Source organism: Molothrus ater, chromosome 9 (genome assembly GCF_012460135.2).
Source record: "Molothrus ater isolate BHLD 08-10-18 breed brown headed cowbird chromosome 9, BPBGC_Mater_1.1, whole genome shotgun sequence".
NCBI lineage: Eukaryota > Metazoa > Chordata > Aves > Passeriformes > Icteridae > Molothrus > Molothrus ater.
Genome location: NC_050486.2, coordinates 14,973,354 through 14,988,219, shown reverse-complemented (window position 1 = coordinate 14,988,219; position 14,866 = coordinate 14,973,354). Strand labels below are relative to the sequence as shown.

At 39.0% G+C, this 14,866-nt stretch overlaps 1 protein-coding gene across 1 annotated transcript in view; it reads right to left on the bottom strand.

The window, feature by feature from the left end:
* The window catches only part of HFM1 (helicase for meiosis 1), a 32,546-nt gene extending 31,021 nt beyond the window's left edge, over nt 1–1,525 (bottom strand). The window contains exons 1-2 of the mRNA XM_036387875.2: nt 1,475–1,525; nt 93–191 (exon numbers count right to left, since the gene is read on the bottom strand). Of these exons, the coding sequence (XP_036243768.1) occupies nt 93–163 (71 nt within the window). The 5' untranslated portion in view covers nt 164–191; nt 1,475–1,525. The remainder of the gene's footprint in view (nt 1–92; nt 192–1,474) is intronic.
* Between the last annotated feature and the right edge of the window lie 13,341 nt (nt 1,526–14,866).

Genomic DNA, 14,866 nt, shown 5'->3' with positions numbered 1-14,866 from the left:
CATTTCTATCAGTGGATGAAAAAGTGAGCCATAAAAATGCAAAATTATTCCATTTGGAAAACAATTATATATATATAATAATAAAGATTTACCTTTGTCTCATATGTGGTTTTTCATAAAATAAATTATCCAGTGAAAAGACCATGTCTGCAGAGTTGAACATTTTTAGATCAAATGTGAAGTCTCTTAGTCTGCAAAGGGCAGCACAAGAAAATGTAAAACTGAAATTACTAGACTTGAACCTGTCTAAAGCAATACAAAGTTTATTAGTTGTAAGTAGCAATATTTAATTTCTATATTGTTTTCTTTTAGAGCTCTTGACTGCATTCTTAATCCTTCTTCAAATAGAGAATCTCTTTCCTGATAAAATGTGGTTCCTATTGCTTCTGCTAAAAAAGCCCTATGGGGCAGCCCTTGAAGCAACATTTTACTATCATGACATATCTGGGAAGAAAAAGTGGGTAGGAATCAAGATCCAGATAAAGTTAATGTTGAAGTATTTAAAGTCTAATAACAATGCTAAAATTCAGCCTAGAGAAGGCTAGGGAAGAAGAGACTGAGGGGACACACCACATTCTTCAACTTCCTCATGAGGAGAAGAGATGGGCAGGCACTGAGCTCTTCTCTGCGGTGACCAGTGACAGGACCCAAGAGAACAGCCTGCAATTGTGTCAGGGGTAGTTTAGGATGGACCTTAGAGAAGGGTTCTTCCCTCAAAGGGTGTTTGGCACTGGGACAGACTCCCCAGGGCAGTGGTCACAGCAGCAGCCTGACAGAGTTCCAGAAGTGTTTGGACAATGCTCTCAGGCACAGGGTGTGACCCTTGAGGTCTCTTGTGCAGGGCCAGGAGTTGGACTCCATGATCCTTGAGGGCCCCCCCCCAACCCAGAATATTCTCTGATTATTTTATACAACTGCAGCCAATGTTCTTTTTCTCCAATTGTTTTGTTATGATCACAGTCTGTCAAGTTTTTGCAAAACAAAATTATACTGTTATCTAAAAAAATAAAGTTATACTGCTACCCCAAAAATTATTTTAATTAACAATTAAAAGAAGAAGGAAAAAAGGCGGGTGCGGGAGTGGTGGGGAGGAGCCCAAAACGCTTCCAAGATAGCCACGAAACAAAGCGTCTTTTCCAGACGCTCAGTGCTATTGGATTCCACAGGGAAAATGCATATTCCAGATGGCAGAATGAGGGAGTTAGGTGTTCGCAGGAGCGGCACAGACCACTGAATCACATTTACTGAGAGGTGTTTGCCAAATCCTGGGAGCAAAGACCTCCCTCATGTATCTTCTGCTTTTAGAAACACCTTACTATAAACACCGCAGGCCACGAGGGAATTTTTTCAGTTTTGAAGCCATTTTACTTTTCACCTCCCTCCTAAAACAAATCCTTTCCTCGGTACACTTATTTCATCACAGTGCTCTCTCCAGGGGCCCAAAGTGAAGGTCATAACCTTTAAGGGTGCTGACCCAAACAAACCGCAAGTGCCCGGTGCCCCGGCGGCGCCGAGCGCATCCCCGCCTCACTGCGCTGCTCTCCGGGCCTGCGAGGCCGAGGCCCCTCACGGCCAGGCCCCCGCTCCCTCCACCGAGGAACGAGAACGCGGCGGCTCCCGCCTCACCGGCAGCGCCTCCCGCCGCTTCCACCGAGCAAAATGGCGGCCGCGGGGGCCGTGCGCTGCAGCCGCCCCAGCGGGAAGCGGCGATGGGGGCCGCACCTCCCCCGCACTGTGCGCGCCCGGCGCTCCCTCAGGGGCTCTCACACTCCCCCCTCAGGGGCCCGGCCCTCCCTTAGGGGCCCCAGCGCCGCTCCAGGGCTCGGCGCTCCCGCCGAAGCGAAATGGAAGGCGCGGGCCCGCCTCACGCCCGCTGCCTGCCCTCTGAGGGGCGGCCCGGCAGCAGCACCTGACAAGCCCCCTACTCGGAGATCCTCTAACGGGAAAGAATTGGCCTAAATTCCCCATAAAATCTGCCAGAGAAGAATGTGCAGACACTCCACTGGTGCTGGATTTAGAGCTTGTCCAAGCATGGATTTATTGGGAATTACTCTCTTGAGAAGTCCTTACTCACTTCAACCCTGATGGAAATTAGAAAAGGCAGCTGATTCTTGAGCCATACAACTCAGTTTGGAATATTATTCCTAGAGACAGAAATAAGGATAGCAAAAATATGGATCCTTTTTGTGGATTTTTGAAAATAATGGTTTTTTCCTTGCTGTTCAAATGGTACAGCAAAATTCTTCAAGCTATATGAATTGAAACAATATGACAAAGTACTTGCAAAACGCAGAATTAGGTCACTTACCTTGCTCCTCCCTGAAATACTGCAACATAAAATTCTGGACTTGCCATTAGAGCATAGCTTTTGAACTAGCAAATTTTAAATAAATGGCACAACTGTCTAAGAAAGTCTAAATTTTAAGCTGGTTCAAAGCTTCATGACATTCAACAAATACTATAGAGGCAGCTACTGTAAATATGTATTTCCTCATACATAAATAGATGAAAAGGAGAATATTTTCTCAAATATTGATTGATTTTAACATAAATAATTTTTATTTAATCAACTTTTTTTTCTTTCTTGAAAATATTAATTTTTAACTTTTCATTTCAAATTCTTAGACATTGTGTGTATTTACGTAATGTTTGTTCACTCAAGTTGTCCAAGCCCAGATCAATTAAGATCCAGTTCAATGCAAGAAATATTATGCTTATTTTTACTATCTAGTGTATATTGATGTCTTTCCTTTAATTTATTCTTCCATTTAAAAGACTTGCATCCGCATTGTGTCGTATTACAGTATTCCGATTTTTATACCACACATTTAGATGCTCTAACCTACCTCCCCATCTAATTACTGGGCAGACAGCCGAAGGTGAGAAGCACTTCATTCCTACTTCCAACATGACAGGATCTTGGCCAGCACGGAATAACAAAAGATTTTATAAGGAGCTTAGAATACAATCAGGATTGATAATGAACCCATTGTGTGAAATTAGATTCTGAAACCATCAATCTTATTCAGTAATCTGAATAAAAGTGGGAAAATGTTTGTGCATAAGCATGCAGTAAGCATTCATTTTTTTGCTTACAAAAAATTCTGAAACCAGAAAGCATTTTTCCTTCTTACTATTAGTGAATGCCTTCTTTGATTCTGGCCTCAGGCAAGTTTCCATCTTAGTTCACAACATCTGCTTTTAGCTGACCAGACTTTAATGTTTAAAGCCATAATACAAACAGTTCATTTTTTCAAGCTATTTTTTTTTCTTCAATTCCTTTCCCTAGGTGACATCTCCCTCAACACACACACAAATCACATAAAATATATAGCAAAGCAGTCTCTCAACTGCTCTGAGACAGTTTAATTTTTGATTTTCCCCAAGCCTAACATCTGATCTGCCATATGTTTTGAGTCTTTCCAGCTCATGGAGATCACATACTAAGTCATAAACTTGCATGTTCTGGAGCAACACAACTAGAAAATCATGAACACCAGACATTGGTCAGTGATCCATATGAGAACAGAATAATTCTCATACTTGCTAAATACAGGGCTGTTAGAACATTCGGTTTTCTCCAGAACTTACAAACTGAACAAATCAGCAAATTAAGGGTAGAAAAGTAGGAAGATGTGAGCTCACAATTGGTGCGGACTTCTCTCAGTTTCCTTTGCTGAGCTTTATCCACAATTTCAGAGACATGACAACACCACTGGTCTCTAAAAAGCCATGAGGAAGTCTCTGCCTTCCTCATGGCAGAAACCACTGGGAAATGTTAGAAGGCATGAAATCACAGGCAACCCCTGAACTGCATGACTTTTGTCAGTGCTTGAGGTGGTTGCAATCATTCATTCATTAAAGAAATTGTAAAACTCAATAATTTTAAAAAAATATTTGCACCTATAACCTTTTCCAGTAAAATAAAATATAAATGGAAATACTGCAAAAATGAAGTTAGCTAGTTAGGTGAGGAAAAGGGGAGCTCCTTCCATTTTATCATGTAGGCTTTGATGGATTTACACCAACATTTTTAAACGTAGAATTTACAAATGTGGGCCGGATGTTGCATCACCCCTACAAAACCCTGAAACAGGTGAATCAGTAGGTTTGCGGCAGCTGCAGTTACTCCCGTGCACGAGTGTTTCAAGGCCGCGCGTTGGGAGAGCGGAGCGCGCTCCCGCGGGGCCGCCCCAGTCCCGCTGCGCGTGTCCGCCCCGGGGCTGGCCCGGCGCTGCAGCGAGCGCGGCCCCCAGGGCGCTGCCGCCCGCCCTCGGCCGTGCCCGGCACAGGCTGCTCCCTCCTAGCTCTGATTCTTGTGTGGCTAAACTAAAATATTTTTAGCACTATTTTTTTTCCCCTGTATTGTTTTACTTTTGTTTCCTTTTTCAATTTCTTACCCATACACATTTTCGGGTTCTTTTTAACACTTTTAAGAGATGAACCCTCCGGTACAGACTAACCAAGTATTTTCATTATGTATAGTATTAGGCTCATGCTTCAAATTAACAAACCACACACATTCCACATTTACAACCCCACCCTGAACAAATCTTGTCACATACGCACACTTATTTTATGTCCTATACTGATTAGAGGCAATAGCAATTTTGCACATAGACAAAGGGGATATCGTATTGAGTATAGACTTAATAGTTCAATAGCTGATACTTGACAATTCCTGCATATCTAAATCAAGTGCTCAGCTGATAAAACAAGACATACACAGAAGGAAAGAAAATGAGATTAATGCTGTGGTGATACTTACTCTTTTGCAATGCACCTCCTAGAAGCCAAGTCATTGCTGCTTCCCTTAAAAATGAAACAAAAATGTCTCACTGAAAAGTGTCCGTGGAGTCTGCTTTTGCACAGATGACAAACCTGAAAGTTATATCTGCAAGCCCTGGTTTGGAAAATATCTGGCTATTTTCATCTTGTCAATTCCAACAATATATATTTTTAAAGGTAGGGATGGAATGGATTTTTTTAAGCTAGAACTATTTTGTTGAAGCCAGCTCTCAACAGAAATACAACAAATGCTCTTATTTTTTAAGCTTTTTGTTTTAAATTATTATGAATCAATTCTGCTTGCAGCTATACAGCTAACATCTGGATTCCAGATCATCTAATGGTTCATGCCCTTTGAAAATGTTTGCTGTCAGCAAGATTTCTTGCTTTGGATTGGAAATTATAATTCTATAATTTAAAAATATCCAGAACTCCTGAAAAGTAGAACTTTTTTTGAGTTCTTCCTTTAAATAGATAAGTGTACTAGGAAATCTATAGATTATTTCCCTAGAATAATTTTTTCATTTGTAAAAAATAAATATTTGTCTGTAGTCAAGGAAAAAATGATGAAAATTTGTGAATTTTGAAAATACGGGTCTGATATATGATGAATTTTTAGAATACATTTTGTTTTACACATAGCTTTTTTATTCATCAAGAAAGTTTATATTTTTTCAAATGTGGTTTATTACTCTGGCAAACAATGATTCGAGGAAACCGTGATACTATGGCCACTTACCAACTATGTGTCTGATTCCTCCTCAAGAGAATTTATTTTCTTGGCTTTGTGTCCGCTCCATTTTGTTTGGAAAAAAAAAAAAAAAAACAAAAACAAATATTTTAGGTACTGTTTTCATTGAAATGCTCATCCAAGTATTTCTAGAAAACTTAATCTTCATTTTCTGCCTTCCCTGGTCACATCCTAACTATTAAATTTTTACTGATTAAGGTGGAACAAAACAACTCGACCACAAACAGTGTTTAAAGCAGCAGTGTGATCCATATGCAAGGTGTGGGGGGTCCAGCCAGTATGATTAACGGCTTGATGCAGTCAGGGCTAAGACACATAAGTATTCCAAAAATAATTCTGTTAATTTGAAACTGTCTTTCCTAGAATGACAGCCTACTTACTCAGTTATAATAATCCTCCTTAATAATCCTCCATACTGTAGCTATGCTGTGCATTTTAAGTTAAACAGCAACAATATGCCAATTAAATTTCTACAGACTATATGATCTGAACACCCTACAGATCCTTCACTCTTTCAAAGTAGGTCCGTGTATACAGATTTTGTTTGATCTCTGGTTCATGTCAACCTGGTTTTGAAACATACCATAACTAGAAAATGTTTCTTTATGATATGTTAGTTATCAGGATTGTGATCTATACTGATAGAGGAGGAAACAAGTTCATGCACTGATCTTTCTTCAGAAATGAAGTTTATTCTTCTTGCATTAAGGGAGAAAGAATACATTCTTCAAAGTTTATATTTTCTCCCTGTTTCAACTTCTATGATCATCGCCTTAAACCTTATGATTTTAAATTTACTAACTTAATGCTGGATAATATATTTACTGATACATCATAAGAAGGTTAAGTGCAAAACTGTGTGTCTTGTACACAGGTACGAGACAAGGTGGTCTAGTCCTGAGGAGATCATTGGGATATTATTGCAGTGCAAGCAATGCACAACAGAAAGTGAAAGTACAGAAGTATTGTGCATCCTTGCAGATGATGGAATGGACACAAGCCAACCCTCCTGACTCATACATATCAGATACTAGGAAATTGTGTTTTACAGCACGGGAACTAAATCGATGTAGGAACTCAACATGACTTGACCTTTGAAACTGTACTCTTGTAGATGCAGCAAGATCCAACAACACACAAGAATGACAGAAGTATCTGATATCAGGATAAGAAGAAATGGCCTCAAGCTGCACCAGACAGGATGCATATTGGATATTCTTCATGGGAAGGGTTAGCAGGCATTAGAACAGGCTGCCCAGGGAAGTGGTGGAGTGACCATCTCCTGGTGGGTGGATTTAAAATGTCTGCAAACATGGTTCTTAGGGATGTGGTTTAGTGGTGGACTCGGCAGTGCTGAGTGAACAGTTGGACTCGATGATATCAAAAGTCTTTTCCAACCGAAAGGATTCTATGGTTATCTGTTCAGTACTTCATCACAGTCCATGGGCTCACTGCCCTTCATTACAAATCTATGCAATTCCATTGCACAAGTCTCAAAGGCATTTGAACAGAATATTTTTTTCCAACTCAACCAAATTTGTACCACTGTAAACTCCAGCAGTATTGTATTTTGGAACTGAAAATCCTTGTGAAACAGTATAATTCAAAATTTTAAAGTAGCAAGTGTCTTACATTTTGGAATGCAGTAACTCAATACAGATGTTCAGATTCCAGCTGGGGCACTTGAGGCAATTGTTCCTGATATATTCTGAAAAACAACCCCAAAACAAAACAAAAAATTTTATGAGAAACAGTAGAATAGAATGTCTGAGTACACTCACATTTAAGAACTTGTCCATCACCAGATGGGTTTGTTCCAAGCAAACTGTGGACTCCCAACAGCTGAGCATCTCAGGAGTAGGCACAGTACTAAACAGAAGACATTCTGGGAAACTTCCAAACTAAGAAGTAAAGACAATGACTGAAGCTTGGGGACTTCTCATCATCACAAAAACATTTGAGTACAAAATCCCACTGAACTTTGGCACAAAACACTGAAGATGGTTTACACAGACTCAACTTATCCTCAAAATAGCACAGCTGCTTTGGTGACAGTGGAGAACCTGAGATATCAACACGTTTCAAATAAAAACTTCTGTCACACAGAATTTTTGATAAAAATGGAAGAGGCAGCAAGGAGCACAGCTGAAAAATGCAGTATGTTGACACACTACCAAAAGAAACAGAGTTAGATATGAAACACTTTTATAACAAGCTGACTACTGACAACGATACAGAAAGTAGGTGACAGCATTTCAAAGTCAAGACATTCTACATACTTGTTGATGTGTTTACAACATAGATGAAAGAGCAGTTTCAAGATTTCACAGAGAAATGCAATCTGACATGTTGACATTGATAAAGTTTTTAAAACATCTTCTCATATAAAGCCTCAAAGAAAACTTTGTAATTTGCATATTTAGTCCAGCTATTCACTAATCAACCCTTTCATGTATTAATTCAGACCATACAGACCTATTGGTAAATTTTGGGTTAAGATGTTCAGAAGAGGACATATACATTTAAATACACAAAGAAAAGTCAGAATGATCACTGGACTTTGTCTACAGAAGAATTCAGGGTGTCATAATGGTCTGACAGTTTTGTGAGTCTTCTTCTGGAAGGTGGTTTGTGTGTTTTCTGCTGAAACATTCTGTAGAAAATTGGAAGCCCTGGCTTCCTATGTATTTCTAAAGAGGACTTGGGAATTTATTAAGTCTAGCCCAGCACTATGAAGTATGGTAGGGTTCTCCCTTTTCATTTTACAGCATTACAGTATTCACTTGAGATCCCTTCCCTTTCTGTGAAGTGATTTCAGTCCACATCTCCCATCTCATGAGTGAAAGCTCCAGTCACTCCATTATTGAGTTTTGTGATCCAAGCCTGTACCAGCTCTTTGAGGGTAAAATCATTTAAAGTTCTTTGGAATAATTAAACCTTATGTAGAAAGAGCACATATGTGCCAATAACCACTGTTTGGTTACCACTAACCTTAGACTTGTGAGACCCCCCCAAACCAAATCACTGCATTCCCCTAGTTACAGAGAATACAGTCATTTGTGCTCTTGTCCAAATGTTTATTTCATACAAAGGAATTAAACCCACTATATTTGGGAACCAAATACCCACTATAAGTAAGCAAAGTATTTCTAGTGACATCAGTGATGTCTGGATCACATTTGCAAGAAAAGCCAAAAAGTCAAATCACTATTTAAAAGTGAAAAATTGTTCTCATGCTAATAACATTGAATTGCAGGAGTGGACTTAATATATGTCTTTAAACTGTTTAATTTAGTATGGAAGAAACTAAAGATTAAAACCCCACGCCTTAACAGAATGTTTCTGCAAGTCATACTAACTTACAAAAAATAAGTTAGTATGCTATAGCATAGATAAATGTTATAAAGTGTGAATTTCTAGTGTTTATTACTTCTTTGTACTTGTGTCATATTTTCCTGTTAAACAAGCTAGATTTGCAACATCTAGGCAAATTACTTTAACATTTGGTCTTCATAAGCTGACTACAAAATACCCAATGTGAAAATAAATTATTTCATAAAAAGTCTTATTTTCTTTGTTGAGAACTGGCTGACAGATAAAATTCTCATTATATTCAGACAGTATTTTTATTTATACATATACAAAAAGAAATCTATCTCCTATCTCCTTGTTTTAGCTCTTTGTTCTGACTTAACCTCTACAGAGCCAGAATGGTATGACCAAGGAGGCTGTAAGAATCCCCAACCTGAGCTGCTTCATGTAAAAAGCCATTAAAGTTCACTAAGTCACCCCCTTTTTGAGACCTGTAACTTTTCTCTCCACCCTCCTGTATTCTCCAAAGCATGACCTATGGCCTAAATTCACAGTCTGTGCATAGACTGTGGAAGCAGAGGGATTTGAGGTAGAAACATTTCCTTGGGCAATAGAAGTGGTAACAGCAGGAGTACCAAGGAAAACAAAGTGTTAGGATAAATCTCTTCTTAACAACAAAAAAAAAAATTCACAAAAAAGGTGTTCCTCATAGCTACTCTATAGGTATGGGGAAGAATCTTTACCACCTGTGCACAAGATACAGAATATAGATCTATAGAATTAACTAAAACTTACAGTATATTTTAAAAATAATAGTAATTATAAATTGTAGCATGAGCAAGAAAAATGCACTAAAATATTTTAATATTAATATTTTAATGCATTAAAATATTAAGCCCAGCAATAATGCTGTTTTAGAGCACATCTTTATAATACTGCCAGTCAGCTCCAACCACTGCTTTCCAGATGGCAGAGGAGAGCAGAGGCACAAGGCAGTTATCCCGATGGAGCTGAGATCTATCACCACAATAGCAACTCTGCAATAAAACAGGAGACAGCAGAAAAACAGAGGAAGTTTACTCAAAAAAAATCCCCAAAACCAAAAAACATAGGAAAGGGCTCCAAGAGTGGCTAGGGCTCCTGAGAGGGATATCTGGACCTTGAAGCCCCTTCTGTAGCACCTGCCTAGGTCAGCACGAAAAGAAAGATCTGGTTACAGATCTTACTTACAGGTATTTCATGTTTCAAAAGAAAATTCCTATTTCTCCAAATGTGTTCCAAGCTTTTAATCAAGGTTGTTACTACTGGTTCTTGTCATCTGTTTCCCAAAGATTAAAAGGAATTTGTCTTTCACAGTCTTTCTGCTTTGTCATTAGCTCACAGGTGTGGATTGTGTCTATTTCAAGGTTTGAAAACACAGTTTGGGTGTCACCTGGTCCTTTTTATCTGACACTGAGGGCATGAAACATGCCTCTAGCACTAAACAGAACTAAACTTCCATAAAAACCTTGGGCCAAGTTTCTATCTTCAAGTGGAATACTCTTATTATGGTAAAAATTCAGCAGATTGTGGCTTTGCTTCAACAGTACTTCAGTAATTTCTAATTCATTCAGAACAGTCTTGTAGAAAAAGGCATTAAAATTAGATTTTTAGGTGCAGGATTTTCAAACATTTCAGTTATATTTTTACATGATCCAAATTTTTCCTAGTTTTACATTAATAGTGAAAAATCTCAGCAACGTTATTTGCTATTGTCATAAAAACAAAACAATTTTCTCCTGATGATTTATATAGCTAGACAGTATGCAGCATGTATCTCAAGTCCTATACAACTGAAATTTTCACAAAATGGTATTTCTAACATATATTTTGACATTATACAAGGAATTGTGTGCCATATTTTTGGAGAGGATTAAAAAAGCACAATCCTCACATTAAACTGGGCACAGGGGCTTGCTACTTACATTATTTCTATTCATGTCACATTGTTTCAAGTAATTTTATTCTATTTTAAGCATAACAACCCTCAAGAAATATCTACAGAAATATTGGAAAAGAGAGGAAAAAACCCCCCTGATACCAAACACAAAAGACAATGCTGAATTTCATTACTATAATTGTTGAGTTAAACCGAGCATCCAGGTTAGTTATCTACCAGCTCTCAGGAAAAAGAAACAAAATTTCATTCATATACATCCAGTTTCTCTGGTTTAAAATTAATTTCTTTCAAAGAAGGTATCAGTTAACACCACAGAGTTTTGTACCCCTTTGCAATGCTCTATAGTTCTGAACCACTAGCTGAAAATAGGACTTCAAGGCACTGGAGGAGAGTATAAGATGAGTTCAGGAGCTTTCTGTGATTCTGCATCCATTGAATTATTAGTACTTCTGAAAGTCAAGAAAACTGGGTATTGTGTAAAATAGCTTGAGGGAACAGCTTCAGTACATTAAAATACAGTCCACAGGCAATTTTCTAAAAGAACCCTCCTTACCACAGCTCTGTCCTCCTTGTTAATGTTTTAAGTTAGATGCCTTAAGTGACATGTGCATGACTCTCCTTTCGGTATGGCACTTCCCTTTGACAGAGTGCTCTGGTGGGAGGGCGCTCCCAGCTGCGGGGGCTCCCTGTGCCCACCGGGATGCCGGCACAGCTCCACCAGGGTGCTGCCGGCCGGGCAAACACAGATTCTCTCTCCTGTGTGCATTTCCTCTCCTTCTGCACGCAGCTGTGGAACCCTGCTCTCGGGAACCCCGGCTCTCTGCTCCTGGGCTGGCAGCTCTTGGGAGGAAACCCCAGACAGTCCCATTTTATGAGCTAAGGGTTAACTCCACCTCTGTTATACTGATGGAAACGAGGAGGAAATACAGTCTACTCTACAAGGCTACGCTAAGAGAAAGTATACATTAAAAGGAGTAACTAAAGCCTAGAGTTTTGGAGCAGGGATGTGGCGGCTTTTAGAGATTTGCAATCTTTTGATTTTTATTTGTAACATCACCCATAGGGGTTTGTTTCTTTTTTTACAAACAATGAAGAAAAAGAACTAGAGTTTAAAAGCTACAGTTCAAAAACATAAATACCTGTAATTTCTTCTGGGTTTAGAGTAGTAAATCCTTGTGCATGCATATTTGCAGATAAGTGGGCACAGTTTTACTTGTCTGGAAAGCTAAGTGTTAGATTAAAATAACTGTTCTCACATCAGTGACGACTTCAAAAATAATATAAATGCTACAAGTATAAAAGATATGACAAGGAAGGTGTTTCAAACAAAGTCAGTTTTCCAGCTTATTAATTCTGGGAGCTGACTCTCCTCTTTATCGCCTTTTTGTAAACCACTGATGCCAAAATATGGAGAGCATGAATACTAAGCAGCATAGCAAAAGAAAATCAAACAAAGAAAAACAACCTCTAATTTTTTAAAATGAGGATCAGTGGGTACAATGCACAAAGAATTCTGTTTTAAAATCGGAATAAAACTGTTCAAGAAATAGAGAACAATATCATGCTTTCCTAAAATGATCTTTTAACTTGAAGAATTTAGTCTTGCTAAAACAGAAGGCCAGTAACAAACAGGTGAATTTTTACTCATAGAAGATACACAAGAGAAGAAATTCAGCTAAGACCCCAAAGTAATAGCAGTGAAACAATGAAGTTACAATTGCCTAGAAACAGCACAGGAAAGTGGAAAGTCTAGTCTTGTGCACTGATTTAAATAAAAGCCTGCATATAGGTTGTTAGATCATATTGGAAGTGACATTGTGTTAAGAGGTTTCAGCCATTGAAGTTGTACTGATGCAGGCTCGGGCAGGATTTGGCCCTGCCTATCACATTTATTATACATGTGCTGCTCCCTCTCTTGTTTTGCTCCAGCCTGACCTATTGGCTGTCCCTGCTGGCTGGGATGCTGGCTTCATCCTTGACCCTGGCTTTCTTCCACACCCTGATTCTCCTGTGGCTGCACATTACTGCTCTCATTGCTTTAGCAATCTATTTTTTACCGTCATTTCATCCTCACTGAAGTCTCCCATTAAGAAATCTGATCATTTCAAGCTATCATCGAAGCTGTTTGCTTTCCTAATTTGAAATACTTGTATTTTGACCTCAGTGTTTCTCAGTATAAGCACCCTGCAGAAACATTAAAATTAATCCTCTAAAGGCCAATTTTAATGTAAAATTATGTCAGTTTTCATCTTCAGCTATCCCTACCAGCTCTTCATTGATTGCAGGCTCTGTTAAGAAATGTCTCTCCTTGTTTTCCTCCACGGATTTTCTCCAGACTACCTTTTCATCTAAGGCTGGACTTTTAATTCCACCTCTCCTTAGGAAGTAACTTTCATCAGAGCTGTGTGGATATCAAATGCCATCAAGTAAAACTGTTACATGCAGCTTTGTTTGCATTGTATATATGCAAATGCAGATAAAGTCAGCAGAGAATAAGGTCCCATTGGTCAGTGCTATGCAAGAATGCACTGGGATAAACAGACCATCTACAACACAATACCCCTAACTGTGCCGAAAGGATGTATTTTGGATAAAAAACAAGAGGAAATTGAGTTTCTGAGTTGAGAGGGAATGGTTAGGACACAAAGCCTGTGGCTATACGAATATTGAATATAATAGGGATCAGAAAGGCTGAGAGGCTGTGCCTTTCTTCTGGCATGAAAGGCAGTGTTCATAGCGGAGGGAGGCATTACAGTTGCCTTATTTCCTTTCCCTACTCAAATCTCTGAAGGAAGACACCCTGCTAAGCTGTGTGTTTCCACAACAGCTTTAGGTCCTTGCTAGAAGAACAAACACCAAGACTTCATCTCTCTCCAGCCACTCCAAATGAGCTCTGTGATGTTCCTGTGAGTTCCCACTCCCTCATTAAGCACCACTGGCTCCAGTCTGTTCTGTCCTTTGTTAGAGTTTTACCAGCATTGGTTACAAAACTGCTTCTGCTATCTGTAAAAAATCCTTTTCTCAGTCCTTCCATCCAATCCTATTGCTTTCCCATTTGTTTTCAAAATTCCTATGATAATACCTGTTTCTAAATGACTCCTTGTACTTTGATACAAATTTCAGTTAACAGAGGGTCAAAAGAGAGAATACAAGATATTTCAGTGACAGAGAGCAACATCTGAGAATGCCATGGACTTGCATAAAGGCCAGTTTGCTACCACATTTGTACCAAAACCAGGGACATTTCAACATCCTGTGTTTGTTGAATACACGCATTTGTCACTAGGTAGCTGACAACTCCTATGGACAAAATATGAACAGCAGCCATTGCATCCCTCACGCCCCTTTCAAGGAATGCTAGCAGAAATCTATTTTCAGTTCGGCAAAATATCTGGAATACTCCCTGTGCTACTTGTGAAGTAAATTAATTTCCAGTTTCCTTCTTAACATTAGATATTTTAGAAATGCCTATTAGAAAACAACATTTCCATTTTCACAGGTAAGTGTTTTGGGCTTGCTGCTTTCTTGAATAGTGACATAACTTTTGATCAATTTAACTCATAGTTTCCATATTTTGTAGCTGTAATAGGAAGCAGTTTTGTAATGAGCACACATATTTCTGTAGCTATACCATATGGTCCTGTGGCTTGCATACCACAGAGTGAAGAACAGAACTAAAACCAGAATGTAGTCACCAAAAGTCTCCCTGGAAAGCTCATGTGCAGCAAAACCCACTACTTGGAGCATGCTCACACCAAATTACAGCACTAAAATATTTCCTCACCGAGGATACAAAAGGGATCCACAAACTCCAGAAATGGTGGTGTGTAGGAACAATTTTGGAACAACTAACGTCCTGTATGCCTCCCCACAAAAAACATATTACAGCAGACAGCAAGCAACCAGATATAGGCAAGGCAGTGTCACAAAATAAAGTATTCTAGGTGAGTTTCTGTGCTTAAAGGAACATTAGAAGATTGAGGCAGTTGAGGGCTCAAAAGGGTTCCTTTTTAAGTGCATGTCCTGTCTATTCCAGATGCAGCCATATGTGCTACTTGGTCCATTGCCTCACCTGC